Source organism: Schistosoma mansoni (genome assembly GCF_000237925.1).
Source record: "Schistosoma mansoni, WGS project CABG00000000 data, chromosome 1 unplaced supercontig 0094, strain Puerto Rico, whole genome shotgun sequence".
NCBI classification, from domain to species: domain Eukaryota; kingdom Metazoa; phylum Platyhelminthes; class Trematoda; order Strigeidida; family Schistosomatidae; genus Schistosoma; species Schistosoma mansoni.
This window is the reverse complement of record NW_017385991.1, coordinates 1,238,486-1,259,831: the sequence shown is the minus strand read 5'-3', so window position 1 is coordinate 1,259,831 and position 21,346 is coordinate 1,238,486. Positions and strand designations below refer to the sequence as shown.

Here is a 21,346-nt window from a genome sequence, read left to right as displayed (position 1 = left end):
CGTCTTTTTTGGACTCGTCAGATGCATGTACCTGCCATCATTCATCTCTGTTTTTAATGTTTGTGACTTAAGGCAATATCCAGGCAATCCGCACAGGATGTACATATGCCATTAAGAGACTAATCAGTCGCAGTCCTAAACACCAACGGGAAGATTCAAACAGCCAATAAAAAAAGAATTAACTACTATCTGTATCTGTTTTATTAATTGCATGTTATCAATTAGACAAATAACGATAAACATTTCTGTTAAATTGCTTAACTTTGAGCTTAGTTAACTCGTATTGTTACGTAACGACTTTCTTAATTTAACCGGTTACACAATATTTTCTTCAGATCTAGTTTCGCATGTGCTGAATTGCTTACTGACTACTGTTTTAAAGAAAAAATTATTAAGTTGATTAACCAACATTTATTTGTGATAAACCCTCTGACTGGAAAACTTGAATAGGTTTTCTCAGCTCTTCTAATATCCTCAGGCTAAATCTATATAACAAATAGAACACGAGAGAAAAGGTGTAAAATGTGGAAAGAACTCTTTATTCCAAATATAATTTGTGTACAGAAAATAGAAGGTATTTATAGTATTTCAAATGATCTCGGCTTCTGGAAAATTCTAAAACCCTTCTAAACATAGTAGCAGGATAGGTAAACATGAAAGTCGGAAATAAGATGCATGATTCTTCACTTTCTAGATGTTTCTGTGATACTTCGCAATGATGATTGGATAAAATGTTTCGCAGTGTTATAAGGGCCCGTCTGGCCTTTTTTCGAGGGATGCTCTGGGTCTCCCCAACAGTTTAGTATTGATTTTGTTCTTAACTGTAAAATATATTTATGTGTGGCTTTGATGAGGAACTGTTTGTCAAAAAATATTGCATACCTCACTTCTGTTTTTAATGTCTTAGTGGGAATATGTAATTGTAATTAATTTTATATTTTCACTAAACGTAAATGCATGGAGATAATTTATGAATCGGCTGAGCAGTTATTAGAAATCAGAGAGCACTGGATAACCTTTTTATCTTAACATATGGCTCTACAGCAATGCTCATCCACGACTATACATAAGATTATGTCGTTAGGTTACTTTTTGTATTGTATCCACGTATTATATTTTTGTTTATAAGTGTACAAATGTCCTGTGATTTTTGTTCATATTTAATACATCACAGAAGAGAGGACTATTTTCACCAGGAGATCGATATTTTCTTTAAATTTACACTAGACATTGCAGATTATCGTATTCTTAGTTGAAAAATATTTTCAGAACTGTTTCAAATTAACCCATATCAAAGTTTATTTCATATTAATCATGTTTATAAGCAATGTTATCTGCGTTGATCACTATGTCAATTAATTTTGACCTAGTTTGATTATTCACATCATATGAATTATGCCATTGTTGTGTTAGATGTTGTACATTAACAGTAACATTTCAGTTGGATGCTTTCCGTGAACTAACTGACCTAACTTTGAGGATTTTATGGTAGTTCTATACAAAATCATTAGTGCCCACCTCATCTAGGGAGCAAGTTTTTATATGAAGTAAACTCCGATGTTCTGTTGAACAACAATCAGATCTTCACAATTAAATCAGCCAGCCAAGAGAATTTAATGTTATGATATTAATAGAATGTCCGTCTGGTTGGAAATTAAAAGTATTCAACAAGCAGTACATTTTATGGATATACATGGATTGAAAATTTCTACTTTGAAGGGATATCAAACGTGGAATTCACAACATCATGAGAGTGCTTCACTTTACGAAGAAGCTATTCACCAGATGATCATTGGAATGGACAGACAATTATTGGTGAAGATATGCCAATATACTAATTGATATAATCTGCATACCTACTCCGAACCAGTGAGTATTCATTAGCTATTTTATCACTGCCGGCATTGTGAACTAACAACCTAAGAAGGGATAAAACACAAGACTGAAATCTCTAGATGAGCAAGACACCCCCGAAACACACAAATAAAACATAACAGTCCACATTTCAAACTTCAGTCACGTTATAAGTCGATGTTAATCCAACCCCATCGGAGATTTATTGTCTCACACTCAACATTTTTAAGCTCCATTTTTCCAAATCAACTTGATCGTGCTCATTGCAACATCTGAAATCCATGGTTTTGATCCTGCATGAATTCATTGTTGTTCATTACTAGAGAGCTCAAAAATGGTGAGAAACAGACCCTCAACATTTACTAATATTCAATGGTTCTCTATAGATGATATCAGGTTAATTTAATTTTCAAGCTATAAGAAATTTTTACTAAACTACCATAACAAGTTATACTCGAGGTATTAAGTTTCCTATTACTTTATACTTTCTCTTTTACAGTTTCCATCAATGTGTGAGAAGTTGAAATTTACATTCTTTGATTGGTAAGCTTATATTAGATTGACTCTAATTTATTTGCTCAATGATTTATGGATTTAAACCGTTTTCAGAATTTGCTTATTTTCTTACAGTTTTTTTGAAAGCATCATTCTATAATAGTTTCTAATGAGAGTCTAGTTGTAACCAATGTGTTAAAAGAAGACACACTTAGTCATTCATCGTTTTTCCGCTTCAAACATTAATTAGATGCGCTTCAATGGGATATTAATGGGTATTAATAAACATACTCATACTTACGCCTGTTACTCATCGTGGAGAAGCATAGTTCGCCTACAAGCATTCTCCGCCGAACTCTGTCCTGGACAATCATTCCCGGCTATTTCCAGTTGCTATTCAACATTTTAAGTCTCTTTTCAATTTTTCACGCAGTGTTTACTTTGGTCTTCCTCTTTTCCGTTTCTCGTACGACTGCTCTTGTTAGCTATCCTGCATGCACGACTTTGCAGTCCAGTTGATGGCACTGGCTGCCGAAAAGGAGTTCTCCAAAAAACCGTAGACGGTTGTTTGTAAATATCTGTACTTTTGAATGACGTTTGTGATAGTTCTCCAAGTTCCAGCTCAGTACAGTAGAACCGTATTGATGTTTGTATTGAAATCTTTGGCTTTGAGGTTGGATGACTGTTTTTTTGAGTTTCAAATGCTCTTCGACTGCACGTGCCTACGTGAAAACGCATATCCGAAGAAATTCATCCACAAATATGCGAACACCAACAGTCAAATAAAGTATGATCGAAATGAAAAGAAAACATGCTTCCTATACCTACGTTGCAAAGGAGATGAAATCGATGGGATAATTAATCACAGACTCAATTCTGCGTTGAAAGCCACCTACCCAGCAGCTAAACTGACAACAGTGTGGGAAACAAACTGCTCACTCAAACAACATAAAATCGACAAGTCCTCTTTTCTCATTAGCTCCAAATGCATTTACCAATTTACATGTACGTGCCAAAGCACATACATCGGAAGAACCGAGAGAAGAGTACGTGTTCGCATTTCTGAGCATGTTCCTAAGAAACTAAGGCTGCGAGGAACCAGGGCTCTCAACAGTGCGATAGCTCGGCATTTATTCGACACCGAGCACACCATTGACATTTCTTATGCTTTCGAATTCATTAGCAAACAAAGAAGTACAACTGCTCTCCGGTTTGCTGAAGCGATCGCGATAAAAAAAACTCAAACCGGATCTGTGTACTCAAAAAGAGACAGTGATAAACTTATTACTACCTTGGTGATCCGTTTTTTTTGTTTTTGTTTGTTTCAGTCTTTTTCTGTTTGTTTGCTTCAGTTTCGTTGTCATTAGTTTAATTTTGGTTAATATTCAGTTTTTATTATATTACTCTTCCCTTATCCAATTCTTAAACAACCCTTTCTCTCACACATTTCCGCTCATTTGTCTCTCTTAAATCATATGAACTCTCCAAATTCGATTCAATTATTACGTAACCCATCCTAATTGTTTTTAATTCCATGACTCCTTCATTACCTCTAAAATAATCACACATTTGATTTTATCTGTCTTTGAACTCCAGTAAACAATATATATATATATATATATATATATATATATATATATAGTTATCACTGATAACCTTTCGTTATTCCAATCCTTTACATTCAATTAAGTCAATTGTTCTACACTATATATTACCCCAATGCTAAAACTCTGATGCATATTTGGTTGTAAGCAGCTGATGAGAAACAAAGAAATATAATGAATTCATATTATTCTGCATCAATATTTTTTCAAACTCTTCCAGAGCCTCTCCATCAAGTTTGATTGAGTTGGTGATAGCTGTATTGAATTTCATTATCTTGCTTTTCCTTTGTGTCAAAGCCTACCTCTGCACAGGCTTCTGCTACACTAGCTATCTTCATCTGCATTTGTTGCCCTGAATGAGATAGATGAGTTAGGTCATCTACGAAGTTCAAATCGACCAGTCGCATCTGACTTCTGCCTTCCCTCAGAATTGTAGGGTCTCTACAATTCAACCAATCATCAGAAGAAAGAAAAAAATGGAGAAAGTAAGCGGCTTTGTTTGGCATCGGTCTTCACTTTGAATATATCTATCATGTGCTCTCTATGTACGACTTTGCACTCTAGTTGGTCGCACGATGATGACAATTTTCTCAGAAACATCCTAATCCCCAAGAAGTTTTTATAAGGTTCTCATTTCCACTCCGTCACATGCTTTCTCGTAATCAAGAATTTTTACCGGTACTATTAGTAGTGTGATGTCTCTATAGTTCTCACATTTGCTAAGATCTCCTTTCTTTGACATCTTGATAGGGTACCTTCGTTTCCAGTCTGTTGGTTCTTATTCGTCCTTTCAGATCTTTCTGAATAAAACGTGGAGTATCCTGTTGCCTTCCCACTCTTGATTTGTCTGATGGACATCCTGATTACTTTCGTCGTTGGTGGAGTGACATCTGTAGGGAGGTCTGTAGGTGTTGTTTCGATGTCCATTCGGTTCAGTCGGGCTAGCTTATTCCTGAGTTTTTCAAAGTGTTCTACCCATCTATTCCGCTGTTCTTTAGTTTTGGTTATTGTATTGTTTTCTTTGTTCCTGACTGGTTACTCTGGTTTATTATATTTCCCTGGTAGTTCCTTTGTTGTGTGACATAGTTGTCTTATATTTTCTTGTCTTGCGGCTTTCTCCGCTGTCGTTGCTAGTTTTTCCATATATTTCCTCCTGTTGTCTCTAATACAATTTTTTTTTCTTGCTTGTTTACTTCTGTGTATCCAGCTTGTGCCTTGAATTTCTCTGTTCTCGCTCCGCTGTTGTTAATTACCGTCCTCTTATTTTTCCTTCTCTGAACCTTGTCCAGCGTTTCTATGGAGATTCATTCCGTGTGATGATGCTGCTTTCGTCCTAGAACCTCCTGATACCTTGAGATTGGTGCTTCTTTGATCTCTTTCCATTTCTCCCCCATAGTAGTTTCTTCCTTGATTAAATCTTGTAAGGCTTAGAACCTGTTGTTAAGAGTTATCTTGGGTTTATATTCTTTCATAAAATTAATGTAAGCCCCTCTGTGATGAATCAAATCAGGAGTTAATCGAATTAAGTATTCAGCTTTCAAATCATATTTTGAAGGCTTGAGAATTTTTCTCCGAGTTACTTCAATTTGATTGACCAAATAGTATCATCAACTCTCATAACTTAATTGTAACTTTAAGAATTGTTACATAAATTTTATATTTGATGCAAACAAGATATTCCTTTACATCTGATGATGAACAAAATATTGACCAAAATATTCTGACTTTTCAATTCAACGCATTATATATATAAACTACCAGAATTTTACCAAATATTCCCTGAGACCGAACGAGCCAAAAATATAATAAAACACCTTCTAGTTGTTTAATTTTCAACTAATCAATTTCAAATGTCATTAAAATAATAATGCTACAACTATGATGACCAAATATCTATGTACATAAAATACTCATTGAACACATTAAAATCATAAGCAGGCGAAAAAGTAAATCATTCACCAAAGGGTGCTTGTACAATTTGCTATTTGTGTATCAGTAAGGAAGTGTTTACCAAGAGTCATTCCTTTTTATGTTTAATACACTTCATACCTTCTTTTCAATTATCCAGGGATCGTATTGGTTATAATGATCCTATAGGAACTGGGGTTATTTCTATATCACAAATTTCTGCTTTTCGTGATGACAATGATGGTTAGTTGCATTGTTGTCTCATTGCATCTACTATCATGGGATGTTATTAATAGCTAACATATGTAGAGCAGTACTGCCCGATTTTTTTTATATCATTTATACTTTTTGTTATTTAAAGTCTAATTTTATAACTGATCACGTGCTATGAAATAAATTGATATTTCTTTTTCTGTACATAACTGACACAATATGCTTCAGTCTTTTATTTATCCGCAACATTTCACCATAAATATTTGTCTAATACTGTTCTAGATCACGAATTGTGTATATTTGTTTCCAATCAAATCTCACTCCTTGCATTTTATACTATAAAAATCTAACCATTATTGTGTCTACTGCTAGCGACCTTCATTTTTTCGACCAATCAAACAATTCATATGGTAAATCTTAACATCCCAGACATATCTGCTGTTTAACAAAGGGTAATATTGAACATACGACAAGAGAACCTTTGCCACTTCTCAATCTAAAATTATCTCATATCAACTTGAAGGTGTTAGAGTGATTTAATTCATTTTGCTTCCAGTGTTTATAATATTTAAAAATCACTGGAACTAAGAGATGGTTTTCACAATTATCCATCCTACTTGTTATTCGTATTAAGGGATCGAGGTTCTAAGGATGACGCGATCGGGACAGCTACAATAAGTTTAACTGAAACCTCTTCACAAGGAACCAATGGTATGTAAACACTACTAATGTACGGTGGAGGTTTCATATATATTTAGTTAGTTTTTTGGTTTATGTGCACAAAGCTATTTTTCTATAAGGATGCATGTTATTTTCAGTGAAATTTTGATTAATTTAAATCATCATAAATTTTCTGATAAAGATTATTTCATAAATACTACTAAAAATCACAGTTAAATCTTTACTAGAATTCGTCTACTTTACAGTCTACTAGGGTATTATGGAATGTATCCCATTTTGAATTCTTTTCTGTTCGTTAGAAAAAATGAAGTACTTACTATCTTATAACTTCAAAATGATTTTGTTTTTGGGAGTTTTAAGGTAACATTGCAAATGGTATAATTCAACCATAATTAAAGCAATAACACTCGATTATCATCCTGCTATATTGATAAGTGAATCAACACAAACTATTTGATTACGACTCAGTGACAAGAGTATATCATGATTGTTGTTAGACTAATGGTCTGTGATCGAATTTAGTTGTTACATAATCTCCGAATAATTGACCAACCTGCTATGAGTGAGAACAGGCTATGTACGAACCTCTTTTGTCTCAAGCCATATTATAATGCTCACAACTCACGAGGAAAACAGACTGACTGGGATAAATAATCCTTAGTTACAATTCCATATTCCGCGTAAGAACACTAGTTTATCATCCGGATGAGGAATAACATTGAAGTTAATAAAATTTGATAGGTTACATCGTAAAAGAATTGATTTATTCAAAGAGATTACATTGCAGATTGTTACATGGAATACAGTAGTTAAGTACATGTGTTTGAACTAGGGTTTTGAAGAGAGGGTTGCTGATGCTACATAACTGTCCCAATCGTCTATAAATGTGGCTAGTCTTGTAAGTACAGAAGCTACTTGTGAAAATTCGGGTATTTCATCCGAATTTATTCACCAACAAATAATTTCAGCGTAAATATTCATCAATCCATATTTCAATATCCCCTTACCTCACATTGACAAATCCAAATAGGCCTACATATTTTGTTCATTGTTATTAAATTGAAATTATGACGTCAATGATAACGCTCACCAAATATTAATTCAATTCAGTAATTCTTTAAAAATCGTTTCACCTTCACAAATCACATTTGTATTTTTGAACGTCTAATTAAAAACACAATTTGTTTTTGAGTTTGTCCATAAATAGTGTCAATAATTTATATGCTTTCATTTTAACCTAAAGCTTGTTATGTGGTTGTGGGTAATCGGTACAACTCTCTAATTAGAAGTAGGTTTTGTACGAGATTAAACTCGCTAGCAAAGTTTATCTGTAAGTTAAAGGGAACTGTGAGGGCTCATTTCACCCAGTATCATAGTCAGCTACAATAATACCTAGCCGGTCTAACCATGATTAGGATATATATGCTGACTGGTTATTTTAAATTCCTAAGTATCATATTATTCAGCTTTAAATGAAAATCAAATTCTATCAACAATATCACAGTGTCGCTACTGATCTAAAAGACTCACTTCTACCGCGGCCTTTAAGGCAGTTGAATAAGATAACTGCACTTAGGTTTCAGGCTTGATGAACTTATCAGCATTGCATCTCTGTCATATTGAGATTAAAAATCATGAAACCCAGTATCAAAGCAGGGAAACATTAGCATTTAGCTATTCAGGAGGCGGTTGATTCCTTAGTAAACAATAATAATAGTAACTGCTAAACAAATCAACTGTTATTGCTGACAATATTTTAGTGATACATTTTCTTGCGAATTTAAGTCACTTGAGAAACTGGCGAAAAGCAAAGTTTATTATATAGTTATTTCAAGTTATATTCAGACTTTAGCAGTTCATATTTATAACCAAGAACCTTCAACTCTCCTGGTGTATATGATGTACTTAAACAAATTTATCGAATGGTTGTAATTGGAACAGAATCACATACATGACATATTTATAACAAAGTGTGTCCATAATAAATAAGTAAATTTATAAACATTCAAAATAAAAGTCGAACGCGAAATGTTAATAAAAAGATAATTCGCAAGGTGTAGTTCTCTTTCTTCTCGTTATGTATGAATTAAGGACTCAGCTGTCGCAGCTACAGATTCAGACCCTGCTCAATTGTGTATTTATTCGTTTGATTTTAGAGTATAGATGATGATGTAACATCACCACTTCAGTTGTTGAATATAAAGTGTCCTTGACATAGTTTCTTTGTATATGTGAAAAATATTTATGTACCAACCATTTCCTCACTCACTTATGTTTTTTAACAATTTAACTTGTTTCCTTATATACTTATATAATTTTAAGTAATCATTGACCTTGCCAACTAAATTATCATCAATGTTTAGCTAGAGTTTCGCTTGGTGTGCACATTATTTTCCTATTTATACGCATAAACTGCTTCACTATGTGTGAGTGTAGTCATAACATTCAGCTAATTCCATTAGTAAATGCATATCCATATTTTTGTATTTATATAGGTAGCGAAGGTATGCTGAGTTATACATTTTCGGGTTGTGGGTTCATATTGCGTTTGCATCATTCTGTTTATTATTCAGTCAGCGCTTGCTTTGTGTACTGTATACACTTGTGTTTGCCTTTTTTCCTCAGTCATCATATATATTGCATGCGTATACATACTTAACACCCGAATGACTAAAATATTTTTTATTATACAATTCCTCGTGAGGTGATCGTTTTAGAGTACGATATTTTCTTAAAATACTATTTATGAATAATATGAATCAATCAAATAATATTTTTACCTGCTCATAAATGCATATGAATTATTCATCCAATTGTTGGGTGTTCTATTTAATTTCTTCATACCATTAATTTACTTTACGAAATATTGATGTGTCAATATCAGCCAAGTTACTTCATTTTAAATATTTTTTTACTAAAGGATAATAGTAACCTCACGCTTTCAACTATGAAAAATACCAAATCTCCACAAAACCCCTTCTGATAATAGTAACATTTTTTATTCGGTCTACTCAGTTGAAAATGACAATATCGATTTCCTAACCACTTGTTTGACCTTCTACAACCCTGAGATACTTGAACCTGAAACGAATAATACTGAAAAAAATAATAAAACTAAAGCTCTGTGTTAACAATAATTTTTTTGATTAAAAATCAAAAGTTAGTGATATGATTAGAACAAATAAGCTTGGAATCTTAATAACTTCTAGCAAAAAATATAATTTCCTTTTCTAGACAAAATGGCAAGAGTCGTCATTTTCGTAAGCTTGGTAAATAATACAGAATAGGCACAAACCTGTCGACTTCTGCGATTAACTAGAAGTCATCACTGTTCGAACACATCTGACCTATTTCTTCTTGTTCCTACTGTCTTTAAAAGAATGATTACTGACAATGCGAAGTACGCTTACATGTGTAAATATGTTTGTGGACTGTTTATAAGCAGTCTAAACTGATAAACTTATTTTTGTCTAGAACAGTGGCCTGTAAAACAAACTAAACAACTAGGTTAAAAAAATCCCAACATTTAACATGAGTTAATTTAATATATTAAATAATTTAGTTAGCTTTCAAGCTTTAATAAACAAAAATTCGGTGTGCAAAGTTCGCTTAGTTATTGAGTTCTAATAATATTATAAATCAACTTAAAGATCATTTTTGCCTAATCATTATCTAAAAGTACCAGTTAAGGATATTATTTTACTGTATGTTAATGTACGTATTGATTCAACTGAAGCTTTTATGTTATTCAACAGGATTGTATTCTGAACCATATTTTATGAAGTCCCAAGCGCCCAAGTTACGGTACCCCTAATATCCGTGATAGAACGACAGATACCAGTCCCATACATTTTTTTATCATATTACGGCGCCATCTGTTTTTTTCCATTGGACCCCAAAATCAGATAGATATTTCGTCTTAGTATGAGACTCGTCAGGAGTGGTAATCCACGATTTCACAAGGGATCGCGTATTAGTTTTCAATGGTTGTTTACTCAAAGTCAATCCGTGAGATAAAAAGGTTAATACGCGTTCAAAAATTATGTACTCATATGTTCATCACAAAACACTTGGAGTGGACTGTATCTCAATTACTACAGTTTCTGTCCAATGAGTTACAAAAAGGGTATTGTACGAAGCCTTTTCGACCGCGCACGCAAAATCTGCTTCAATGAGTGTCTTGAAGAAGAAATGACTTTAATCATCAAATGCCTACGTGAAAACGCATATCCGAAGAAATTCATCCACAAATATGCGAACACCAACAGTCAAATAAAGTATGATCGAAATGAAAAGAAAACATGCTTCCTATACCTACGTTGCAAAGGAGATGAAATCGATGGGATAATTAATCACAGACTCAATTCTGCGTTGAAAGCCACCTACCCAGCAGCTAAACTGACAACAGTGTGGGAAACAAACTGCTCACTCAAACAACATAAAATCGACAAGTCCTCTTTTCTCATTAGCTCCAAATGCATTTACCAATTTACATGTACGTGCCAAAGCACATACATCGGAAGAACCGAGAGAAGAGTACGTGTTCGCATTTCTGAGCATGTTCCTAAGAAACTAAGGCTGCGAGGAACCAGGGCTCTCAACAGTGCGATAGCTCGGCATTTATTCGACACCGAGCACACCATTGACATTTCTTATGCTTTCGAATTCATTAGCAAACAAAGAAGTACAACTGCTCTCCGGTTTGCTGAAGCGATCGCGATAAAAAAAACTCAAACCGGATCTGTGTACTCAAAAAGAGACAGTGATAAACTTATTACTACCTTGGTGATCCGTTTTTTTTGTTTTTGTTTGTTTCAGTCTTTTTCTGTTTGTTTGCTTCAGTTTCGTTGTCATTAGTTTAATTTTGGTTAATATTCAGTTTTTATTATATTACTCTTCCCTTATCCAATTCTTAAACAACCCTTTCTCTCACACATTTCCGCTCATTTGTCTCTCTTAAATCATATGAACTCTCCAAATTCGATTCAATTATTACGTAACCCATCCTAATTGTTTTTAATTCCATGACTCCTTCATTACCTCTAAAATAATCACACATTTGATTTTATCTGTCTTTGAACTCCACTCAACTAATACGACACCCTACATTCTAATACCTAATAACCTCTGACCTTTCCTTGCACATATATATATATAGTTATCATTGATGACCTTTTGTTATTCCAATCCTTTACATTCGCTTATGTCAGTCGTTCCATCCTATTTTTTACCCCAATGCTAAAACTCTAATGCATATTTGGTTGTAAGCAGCTGATGAGAAATCACGAAATATAATGGATTCATATTATTCTGTATCAATATTTGTTCTGTCTTTATTTAAATTCATAAAGGGAACTAACTGCATGAAATGTACTCATTCATTGAAGAATAGTCCCCAAAGTTCCCATTAACGTTCATTATTTCGGTCTGGACACCAACACCTCGTACTCTCTCACATACTGCTTGTCTTTTATGTATACATACGCATAGATTCATAATCTCTGTTCACAGGCTTCTTACCAACGTTCGGTCCAAGTTTTATCAATCTATATGGCTCTCCAAGAGAATACAGCGATCTTCCGGACAAATATGAAGCATTAAATTTAGGCAAAGGACAAGGTGTAGCATATCGTGGTCGCGTTTTGTTAGAGTTATCCACTGAATTATTAGACGAACCAACAGCTGATTTGGTTAAGCCATTGGAACAAGATAAAGTTGCAAGGATCCAGGTATGTTTATATATATCAGTCATCAGAGGTAATATTTTAAAACATAACATTATTGAAGGAATACCTACTGTTTTATGCATAGAAGTATCACTATTATGTCGCATACGCCAGGTCGACGTATTATGCTTTTTAAAATGATAGATGTTATATGTTTTCTATGGAAAGTACATTAAACAATCTAACCAACAGAGTTCTTTATGGTTTTGCACATCGATCATAATAAAATGGCTGTCATTGTTACCGTTTAAGGCTTCTGTTTGTTGAAAGACTGCATAATACATGTACTTCCTGGATGAGAACGACGTCTGTTGAAGTGGCAATAATATTTCTACTGAGATCGAACTGAGTATTGGACTATATTTGAATACATAATCAATTTTTCGATTCTAGCTGTCCTCCTTTTTTGTGATGAGACTTGACGATGAATCAGCCATTAAAATTCAGTATGTTTCTAAAAATAGGAAGACTAGAATGTTAACTTTACAATCGTGTAATGTAGATGGATAGATCATGAGTAATTACAAAACGTATGAAGATGTACAAATAAAACCAATCAACTGATTTTTAATACCCCGACTTTTGTTTACTTCATAATCATTTGTGTAGAAATCCTTAAGAAGAAGAAAATATCAGTTGTATGTTGCATTTTTATCAGCAACAATGATTGAAGAAAAATCTGACGGTCCAATTGAATTTGAAATCAGTATCGGTAATCATGGAAATAAATTGGATGAATCGGTCACACCATGTGCATCAACGACACCACCAACAAATCCTGTATCAGACGGATTACATTACTACTATTTACCATGGGGTGATGATAAACCATGCACTATGGTTGATTCTCAATGGGAAGATATATCATTTCGTTTAGGTGCAGTGAATTTATTATTGAGAATTGCCGACCATTTGGTAAGACAACACTTACAGATGTATTTATAATAGCATATTTGTTTGTATATTGTTTGATAATGTTCCATATTTACAGACGAGCAAGAGATGTCTGTGATACAAGAGTTGATCGACACGCATTGGTGGATTGACAACCAATTCACAATTACATTGTAATCTAACACAACTTAACACAAGTAAAAAGTGAGAAGACGAAACTCTGCAACGCAGCTTTATCTTTTTTAACAAAAAGCAATTAAATGAGTAAAATCATAGTATAAACTTTTTATTACATATTGATAGATGTGAATTATACAGCTATACAACATCACAATAATATAATATAAGTAAACTTTAAGTAGTAAATTTATGGATTGATTATTAAGTTACATGGAGATTATCAGAATGAACGTTTATTGATCTGATGTTATGACTTTATCTGAAACTAATACATACACGTGATTTTCCCCAATTACTAACTATGGTCAGATAGCTCTGGACAATTTTCTTGTTCTAATATGGAGTTCATCAATAGTATGCGATCACTGATATTTTAAAAAAAATATTGACAATGCCCAAAGTGTAAAACAGAATAGGGCACATAATTAAACAATACTATTTTTAGTATTTAAAACTAAAAGCCGAATATTCTCTACCGATTCGCAATCTAATTCATCTATGTATGATACTTAGTTATGATGAAGCCGTAGAACGAAACTTAATTTCAAGCATTTTTAAGCTGTTCAGAAACGATTTTTCCTATAGCTAACTAACTTGGAACAGACAACCTTCAGAAACCAAGAATCACCTCCCGTAAAGTTATGAGATCACCTGCCTTCAGTAATTAGTTTGGTCATATATGGGTATTTTTTGAATAGTCCTATACACAGACAAAACGGATTTCCAGTTCGGCATTGTTCAGTAATGAAAAAAATCATTTTCAAGTTGAACGGTCAATACAATACATCCTACAATAAATTTCTCAGCTGTGTTAGTATCAATTTCCATATATTTTATTATTATTATTCAATTAAATAAAACAATAGGAGAGAGGAATCAGTCATTTAATGGTCGCCATTAAAGCAAATCTCCCAATAGAAACTCAAGCACAATTGGCAATCTCTTCATTAGATGAATTTATTATGGATTGCAAGTAAGTGCTGTTGTAGTTGTGTGTTATTTTTCACAAAATAGAAATAAAATATAGGGATTTCCCTTTTGTTACTTACTGTTGTTTGCATCTATTTTGTAAGCTATTTTTATTCTATTACAAAGGATGTTTATACCAGAAAAAATGTAAATACAGCTATTTACTAAATAGTAATGTGATCATGGAATTTTTTATTAACAGCACAAGCAAGTGGCTATCAGGACTCAGTGATCGAGTGGATAACGCGATGGCGTTTCAAGCGAGGGTACTGGGTTCGAGTCCTAGAGTGAACATCAACTCTGAGATGCAGGTACATCCAGCTGACGAGTCCCAAATAGGACGAAACGCGCGTCAAACTGGATTCCACTGCTAGCCACTATCCATCTTTGCTTACCATGCTTGTGAATTTAGGCTATATCGAGGCAATACGCACAGTATGCACATATGCCAATTAGAGACTGACCAGTTGCAGTCCTAACACATCGATGGGAAGATTCAAACAAACAATACTGAATGTATTTAGAATGGACAATGTTAGACCATTTTTTGACAGTGTACATTTGTGAGAACGGCATATTTTAAAGTTTGCTGAATGTTTCTAAATAACTGTTTTATGTTGGATACAATTCGTTTTCGGTTACTGGAATATTTCTGCTGGTAAAGTACTAACCAAAATTTGTGTCGATTCTTTTAAACTACTTGACTATTTTCATAGTTTACACAAAAGAATAATATTGGCTACACAACTACTGAAAATCGGGAAGCACTTTACAGCTGTTACGACCGCGTATGAGACTCATCAGTGAGAGGCTATAACAAGTTGAGTTCAACCAGGTCAAGTATGAAACAGTAATTCAGCCTACGCGATGGGAGATGGCCGCGGAATACCGTCAATCGATTAGAATTAAATATTTACAGAGTAATATTTCGCCTCAGTGGCGTAAAATTTAAGTGTTTACTGCAAGACCGAAAATCCTGAGTTCGTTCTTCGTGAATGCTCATTGCTGAGGAGCCCCATACTAAGTTGAAACAGTTATTAAGTCCTTTCTGATGATTGCCTAGCTAAATCTAGTCCACTATGTGAATTATGAAAATTCTACCATTTCTACGAATTAATAATTTATTATTTGTTGTATATAGTGAAATAAACATGATTACACAGATCACTCAACAATGAAAATATGCTAGTTACTAAAAATGCTGATAACTGTTTGCACTCAGAAAATATTCATACGACAAACTCCACCAACGTAACCACCGTTATAGCGCATATGTTTATTTCACATTTGAGAAGACTGATCAAATGAGTATAGAGATAACCAAACTATAACTTCTTTATATTACATTTGTCGTTTCATTCACATTTATCTTACATTCTGTTCTTTGCAGACAACTAAAAAATATAGGATATTTGAACAATAACCCTGGGGTTCAAGCACACTTAACTGGTTGATTCCATGTATAGCGAAATTCATTTCATGGATTCCTTTAGTCTAGCTACTATCTGAAAAAATAACTCTTTAATGTTTATATTCTAAACAACAAATTTCCGACGTTTATTATAACTTACTTTTTCATTTCAGTCATACCTTACCACAATGGGAACCGGAGAATATTCCTCAAAATGAAATGGATATACATTTACGTAAATTACGAGAAGATCAATTAAATACATTACGTGAGCAAGCAATAAATACAAGAGAAACTGTTTCTGAAATTGACGATGCTTTGAAAGAATTGAAATCTTATCGAGAAACTATTCTTAATTTGGCAATAGAAGTAAGTGTTGTCGTTGTGAATATTACTCATTTTGAGGTTACTTTACATCGTTAGTTAACATCACTTAGGGTAACAATTGATAACCACAGGTTATTTTATAGGTGTTCTTTTATAATTTAAGACTCTCGAATGAACCGTGGCCACTCTCCTTCAAAGGATTGAATCCTCAATCTTTATATCTTCCAGAAAGCAGATTACATAGTTGGAACTCAGTGGTTCATATTTCTCGCTTCAGTTAATTTGATAGAGGTGTGACCGATGGAACAATAAAGACAGAATCCATCATTGAACGACGGTTGCATTATATCTTGAATTGGCTGAGCCTCTAACAACTGCACTCAGACTCTATTTTATTTACAAAATGTTACTATATTCTCTCTAAAACTTAAATACACTAGATTTAATTATGCATTATGTGTACACGGTTCATAGTTGTAAAAAGTATTGAATGAGATTTAGATGGTGACACAATAGTTCCAGATACATAATGATTCTCCAGTTAATGCTACTCCATCACGTTTACGGTACTTGTTGTTAAACAAGATTTATGAGTAAAAGCCCACTTTTATAAGAATGCACTTGTAGTTTGAATCGTTCTTTATTGATGTTATTAATAAAAGTTTATTTATTTATTTATTTAAACACATAAATATTGGTACAAGGAAGCACCAGATAAATATGCGCCGCACAAATCTCGTTTGATTTGTGTGAGGGCTGTGATACTGTCCAGGAGCCCAGACTGAAGCAGGTGGTTTTCTTAGGGGACCACACCCCGAGCCTTTGACCTGAAGGTCTATGCCACAAGTCAGTGGAGCATCGTAAGGAGATGCAGTCCCATGGTAGTCGGTGACCAACAGCAGGTTCATACGCCATTCGTTCCTTCAGGATACTGGAGCCCATGTGCACCATTGGTTTGGAATCAGGGTTTTCCAACTCCCCTAGGTAGACTCGCCGTGTCCACCAACCCGGTTAAAGCTCCGGACATTCGCTTTTCATCCTCTCAATTTCGTAAACAGCACCCCCGCCACGAGAAGACTGTGAGTAGGACTTCCCTGGCAGAGGCTATATATTCGCGTGGCCATGTGAGAACATTTCGAGAGGGAGAGCGGACTCATATATATTATATTCAGTATTGAATTTTACACATAACTATATTTAAATGGGAAGATTCAAACAAACAATACTAAGTAAATTTATTTAAAAATACCTAGATAACACAACTGTATTTATACGTCTATCTTTTCTCACTTTATACACAGCCACAAATGAGCATACCAGATATTATAATATGGATGTTATGCGGTGGTAAACGTACCGCTTATCACAGAATACCAGCTCATGAAGTGTTATACCATGACAACGAAGATTACCGAGGATTAAAATGTGGTACAGCACAAACAATCAATTTAAAAGTATGTTCTTCTTAAATTATATTTTTTTTATTCAGTTGAGGAGATTATGGGAGACTAGTTAAATGTGATAGATGTTTTTCGTTAAAAACTAACTTTAGTAGACAGACTATTGGGAAACAGATAGTGCTGGACAGATAGGTCCTTACATTTTGGAACATCTCCGTTTTCTTTCGCCTACTGTATTTCCGGGTATTAAATCCAGGACAATCTAGTTTAAAACAAACTGTGCTACATTCAGATCATGGTCATCATTTAGGGCCTTTCGTGATGACTATTTCATTCGCCGTATGACGGAAGTCTATTATCTACAACTTCTCACTTGAACTTGGGTAATTTTGCTTCCGGCTTAGTCACTAATGAGGATGTGATTATTATTTCACTGAGTTAATTAACAATAAAGTTTTGTGTTTTCACAACATACACTACTTTAACGAACAACGAAGTTACATTTTTCTAGAAAGAATTATTCCATACTGTTATGACGGGCGAAAAAACGCATTTTAATTATGATGACTGCGGTCGTATGTTGACTTGATAAAGTGATAACCCTCAAAAGTGAATTGATCGAGACAGTGGTTTTCAGTAATTAGAAGTTAAAAGAATAATATCCATGAAACAATCCCCTGAGTTTTCGCCAAAACGTTACTTTATTAGGATTGCGAAAACTTTTTGTTTCACCTTGATTATAAATGACTTACCTATGGGGATCAGCTTCAGAAATAAACTTTTTCATATCAAACAGTTTTGAATATTTTTGCTTTCATATATTGCTGCATATAATTGTCTACAGAAACCCACCTTATTGAAAGATGAAAAGAAGCCAGAATGGAAAATTCCGGCTCAGTTACGTGTTGTTGTATGGTTTGGTCTAGAAAAGGATCGTACTGCATGGACAGAATCGCATAATGAAGCAAAACTCCAAGTTGTTGCAGAAACGGTATGTTATTACATTCACCTGTTCAACTTTATTACTGGTTCATGTTTTTGTTTGATAATCATAAATTAGTTATAATGTGAGCCTGTGTCACATGATAGCAATATGCTGGTCAATTCCAGTCAGTAAAAATGAGACAAACTGAGATGGCACAAATTTACACACTAAGCATGACGATTCCATAAATTATACCGTCAGACATTCATGAGTAATTTGTCAATATATGTTTGTCCATTCAATTATTTGATTCATGGTCATCGATAGGGTGTTAATAAGTCATCACTCACCAACTAATTACTATTTAGTTCTCTTGAACATTTGAATGACGTGTGAAGATTAGCTAAATTTGAAGGCAGTTTTTGTCCTCGACGTGCATCATCTGCCAAGAAACATAAGAGGGCTAAATGAATATTCTGTCCTATATTGTTTAACCCCTGGTTGGAAAGGATCCAGTAACTTTTCAACCATTTTGTCGGAATTTAATGGTCCCCATTTCTACAATCAGTTAATTTTAGATATTGCATTATGATTATTCAACGTAATTGGTAATACTTCTATCACTTCGCATACGGTCGACCTCCATTATTAAATCATTTAACCTACAAATAATACAGAATGCTAGAAAAAATCAACAAGTGGTTATTCGATTATTCAAAATAAATAAATAGTTTTTGTTTATGCTTTTCCTACAGGATTGATCACTAATCTGAATTATGCAACATCCTGGTTGACCCAACTTCTACTTGTACTAAGGACTAGACAATATTTTATTGATCACTCACCATTGAATGGTCGTTAGTTAGAGACGACTAGCTAAGTAGTAATAGCTGGATTGCAACACTACGTGCATTGATTTCGAATTTGTCTGAAGAAGTGTATTTCTTAGAATTCTACTCTACGATAGCAAAGACTAACTAATATTCAACAGAGATATAGGCTTTCTGATCATCACCTTTAATGACCTTACATTAATCATAATGCTTAGTATATAACATGTTAAGCACCAAACACTAAAACCGTTCAGTTAAGATCAAAATCAATAGCGTAAATGATTTGCATTCATTAAACTGTCTGTCGATAGACGCGACTAATGATAACTAACATCAATTCTCAGTGCTTACTCACTAGATAGAAATGATTCAGCCATAGAATACCCACGTCATAGTTTTTCAAGGCCAAACTTTTCATTGGCAATGAATCTAGATGAATTCAGACGAAATTTCATCAGTCTTTTAAGGTAACCACAGTTATGATGTTAAGCGAGCTTAATGATCTGTCACACCTATAGAACTGAAGTAACTGTTTATGGTAATAAAACTTATTATCTTTTTAAAGTCAACCGGTCTAATATATACTGTTGGTGACTTAAGAATATTTGTTTTCATCGGAACTGTTCAACAAAATATCTATGTAATGTTTTTGTGTTTACTAAATATTCTTCAATATTTAGTATGAAAATCAAGCATCAATTGTTGGTAATTGGGTGACTAAACGACCACCGTTAACACGTCCATCATGGTCTGATAATACTGGCCGAATTGAATTACCAAAGGATTCTATTCAATTACCAACAGGTTGGGAATGGGTTGGTGATTGGTATGTTAGTCCAGAGTTATCGTTGCTTTACAAAAAGGTGAGCATCAAAGTTCTTTTTTACAACACAAAGTTTTAGGAGTCATTTCGAATCATCTACTTAAAATCAATAACAAAGGTATATTTTCACTTATTCTAACTAACAAAACCCTCTTCATGATAAGCCATTAAATGTGATAGATCTTATGCTCTTTTATTTTCTAATTGTGAGTAAAAAATACTAGTGTATATGAACTATTGTATGTGTATGAGAGGATTAGTCGTCTGATCAATTTCGTCCTCTATATCTGTATGTTTGGGTCAGTTTAGGAATATATATATACGCAAGAGAAGAGTACATTTGTATCTTCTTTTTCTAAATATGGATACCTAGGGAGTCGATTTTTTTCTTCAAACAGTGGTTCGGTCAGGTGTTTGGTATGCAAACATTTAAAAAGGAATCAGACAGTAGATAATAGTTTAAAAACTCTTGAGTAACGTGGAAGTTATTTCACAGCGTTTTATTTTGAGATTACCTAGACATAAATATTTTTAGGATTCACTATGAGACAATTGAAAGTGATTTCACAGATTATTGTAGCTTACGCTTGTACTGTTCTCGATTCTAACCTGAATGGCTTTCTCACGCTAAGTACCAATGTTTAGTACTAAATTATTTCTTGCAAATGAAAAATGTGTCAAGTCGAAAAACTATATTTTGTAAACAGTCATACTTCGTGTGTGTGTGTGGTACGTATGTGCAAAGACGAAGATGATTACCATCATAAGTTAGTTTACAAGTCATAATGTTATTATGAATAATGAAGTATTGTATTATTCTTTCGTCAGGTCACAGAACATATTAATCACCTGTAAAGTTTTCTAATTGGATACAAATTTGAAGATGGAATTTCTAGTATATAATCTGTAAACAACTTTGTCAATGAAATCAAATAGAACTGATTTCAATAACTTCATTCAACTGTTGATACATTTAATTATTAACTTTATTTTAAACAGAGACTAAAATTTATTCTGAAGAAATGAACTATCATTAATATAAAATCAATTAGTATTGTTTGTTTGAATCTTCCCATCGATGTGTTAGGACTGCAACTGGTCAG

The 21,346-nt window shown here is 33.7% G+C and overlaps 1 protein-coding gene across 1 annotated transcript in view; it reads left to right on the top strand.

Moving 5' to 3' along the window:
* Positions 1–21,346, top strand: part of Smp_141010 (fer-1-related) — a 121,099-nt gene that overhangs the window by 55,781 nt on the left and 43,972 nt on the right. Inside the window, exons 12-20 of the mRNA XM_018791741.1 lie at positions 2,354–2,397; positions 6,022–6,104; positions 12,267–12,484; positions 13,091–13,396; positions 14,422–14,528; positions 16,109–16,304; positions 17,564–17,716; positions 18,507–18,653; positions 20,101–20,283. Coding sequence (XP_018645156.1) covers positions 2,354–2,397; positions 6,022–6,104; positions 12,267–12,484; positions 13,091–13,396; positions 14,422–14,528; positions 16,109–16,304; positions 17,564–17,716; positions 18,507–18,653; positions 20,101–20,283 — 1,437 coding nt within the window. The remainder of the gene's footprint in view (positions 1–2,353; positions 2,398–6,021; positions 6,105–12,266; positions 12,485–13,090; positions 13,397–14,421; positions 14,529–16,108; positions 16,305–17,563; positions 17,717–18,506; positions 18,654–20,100; positions 20,284–21,346) is intronic.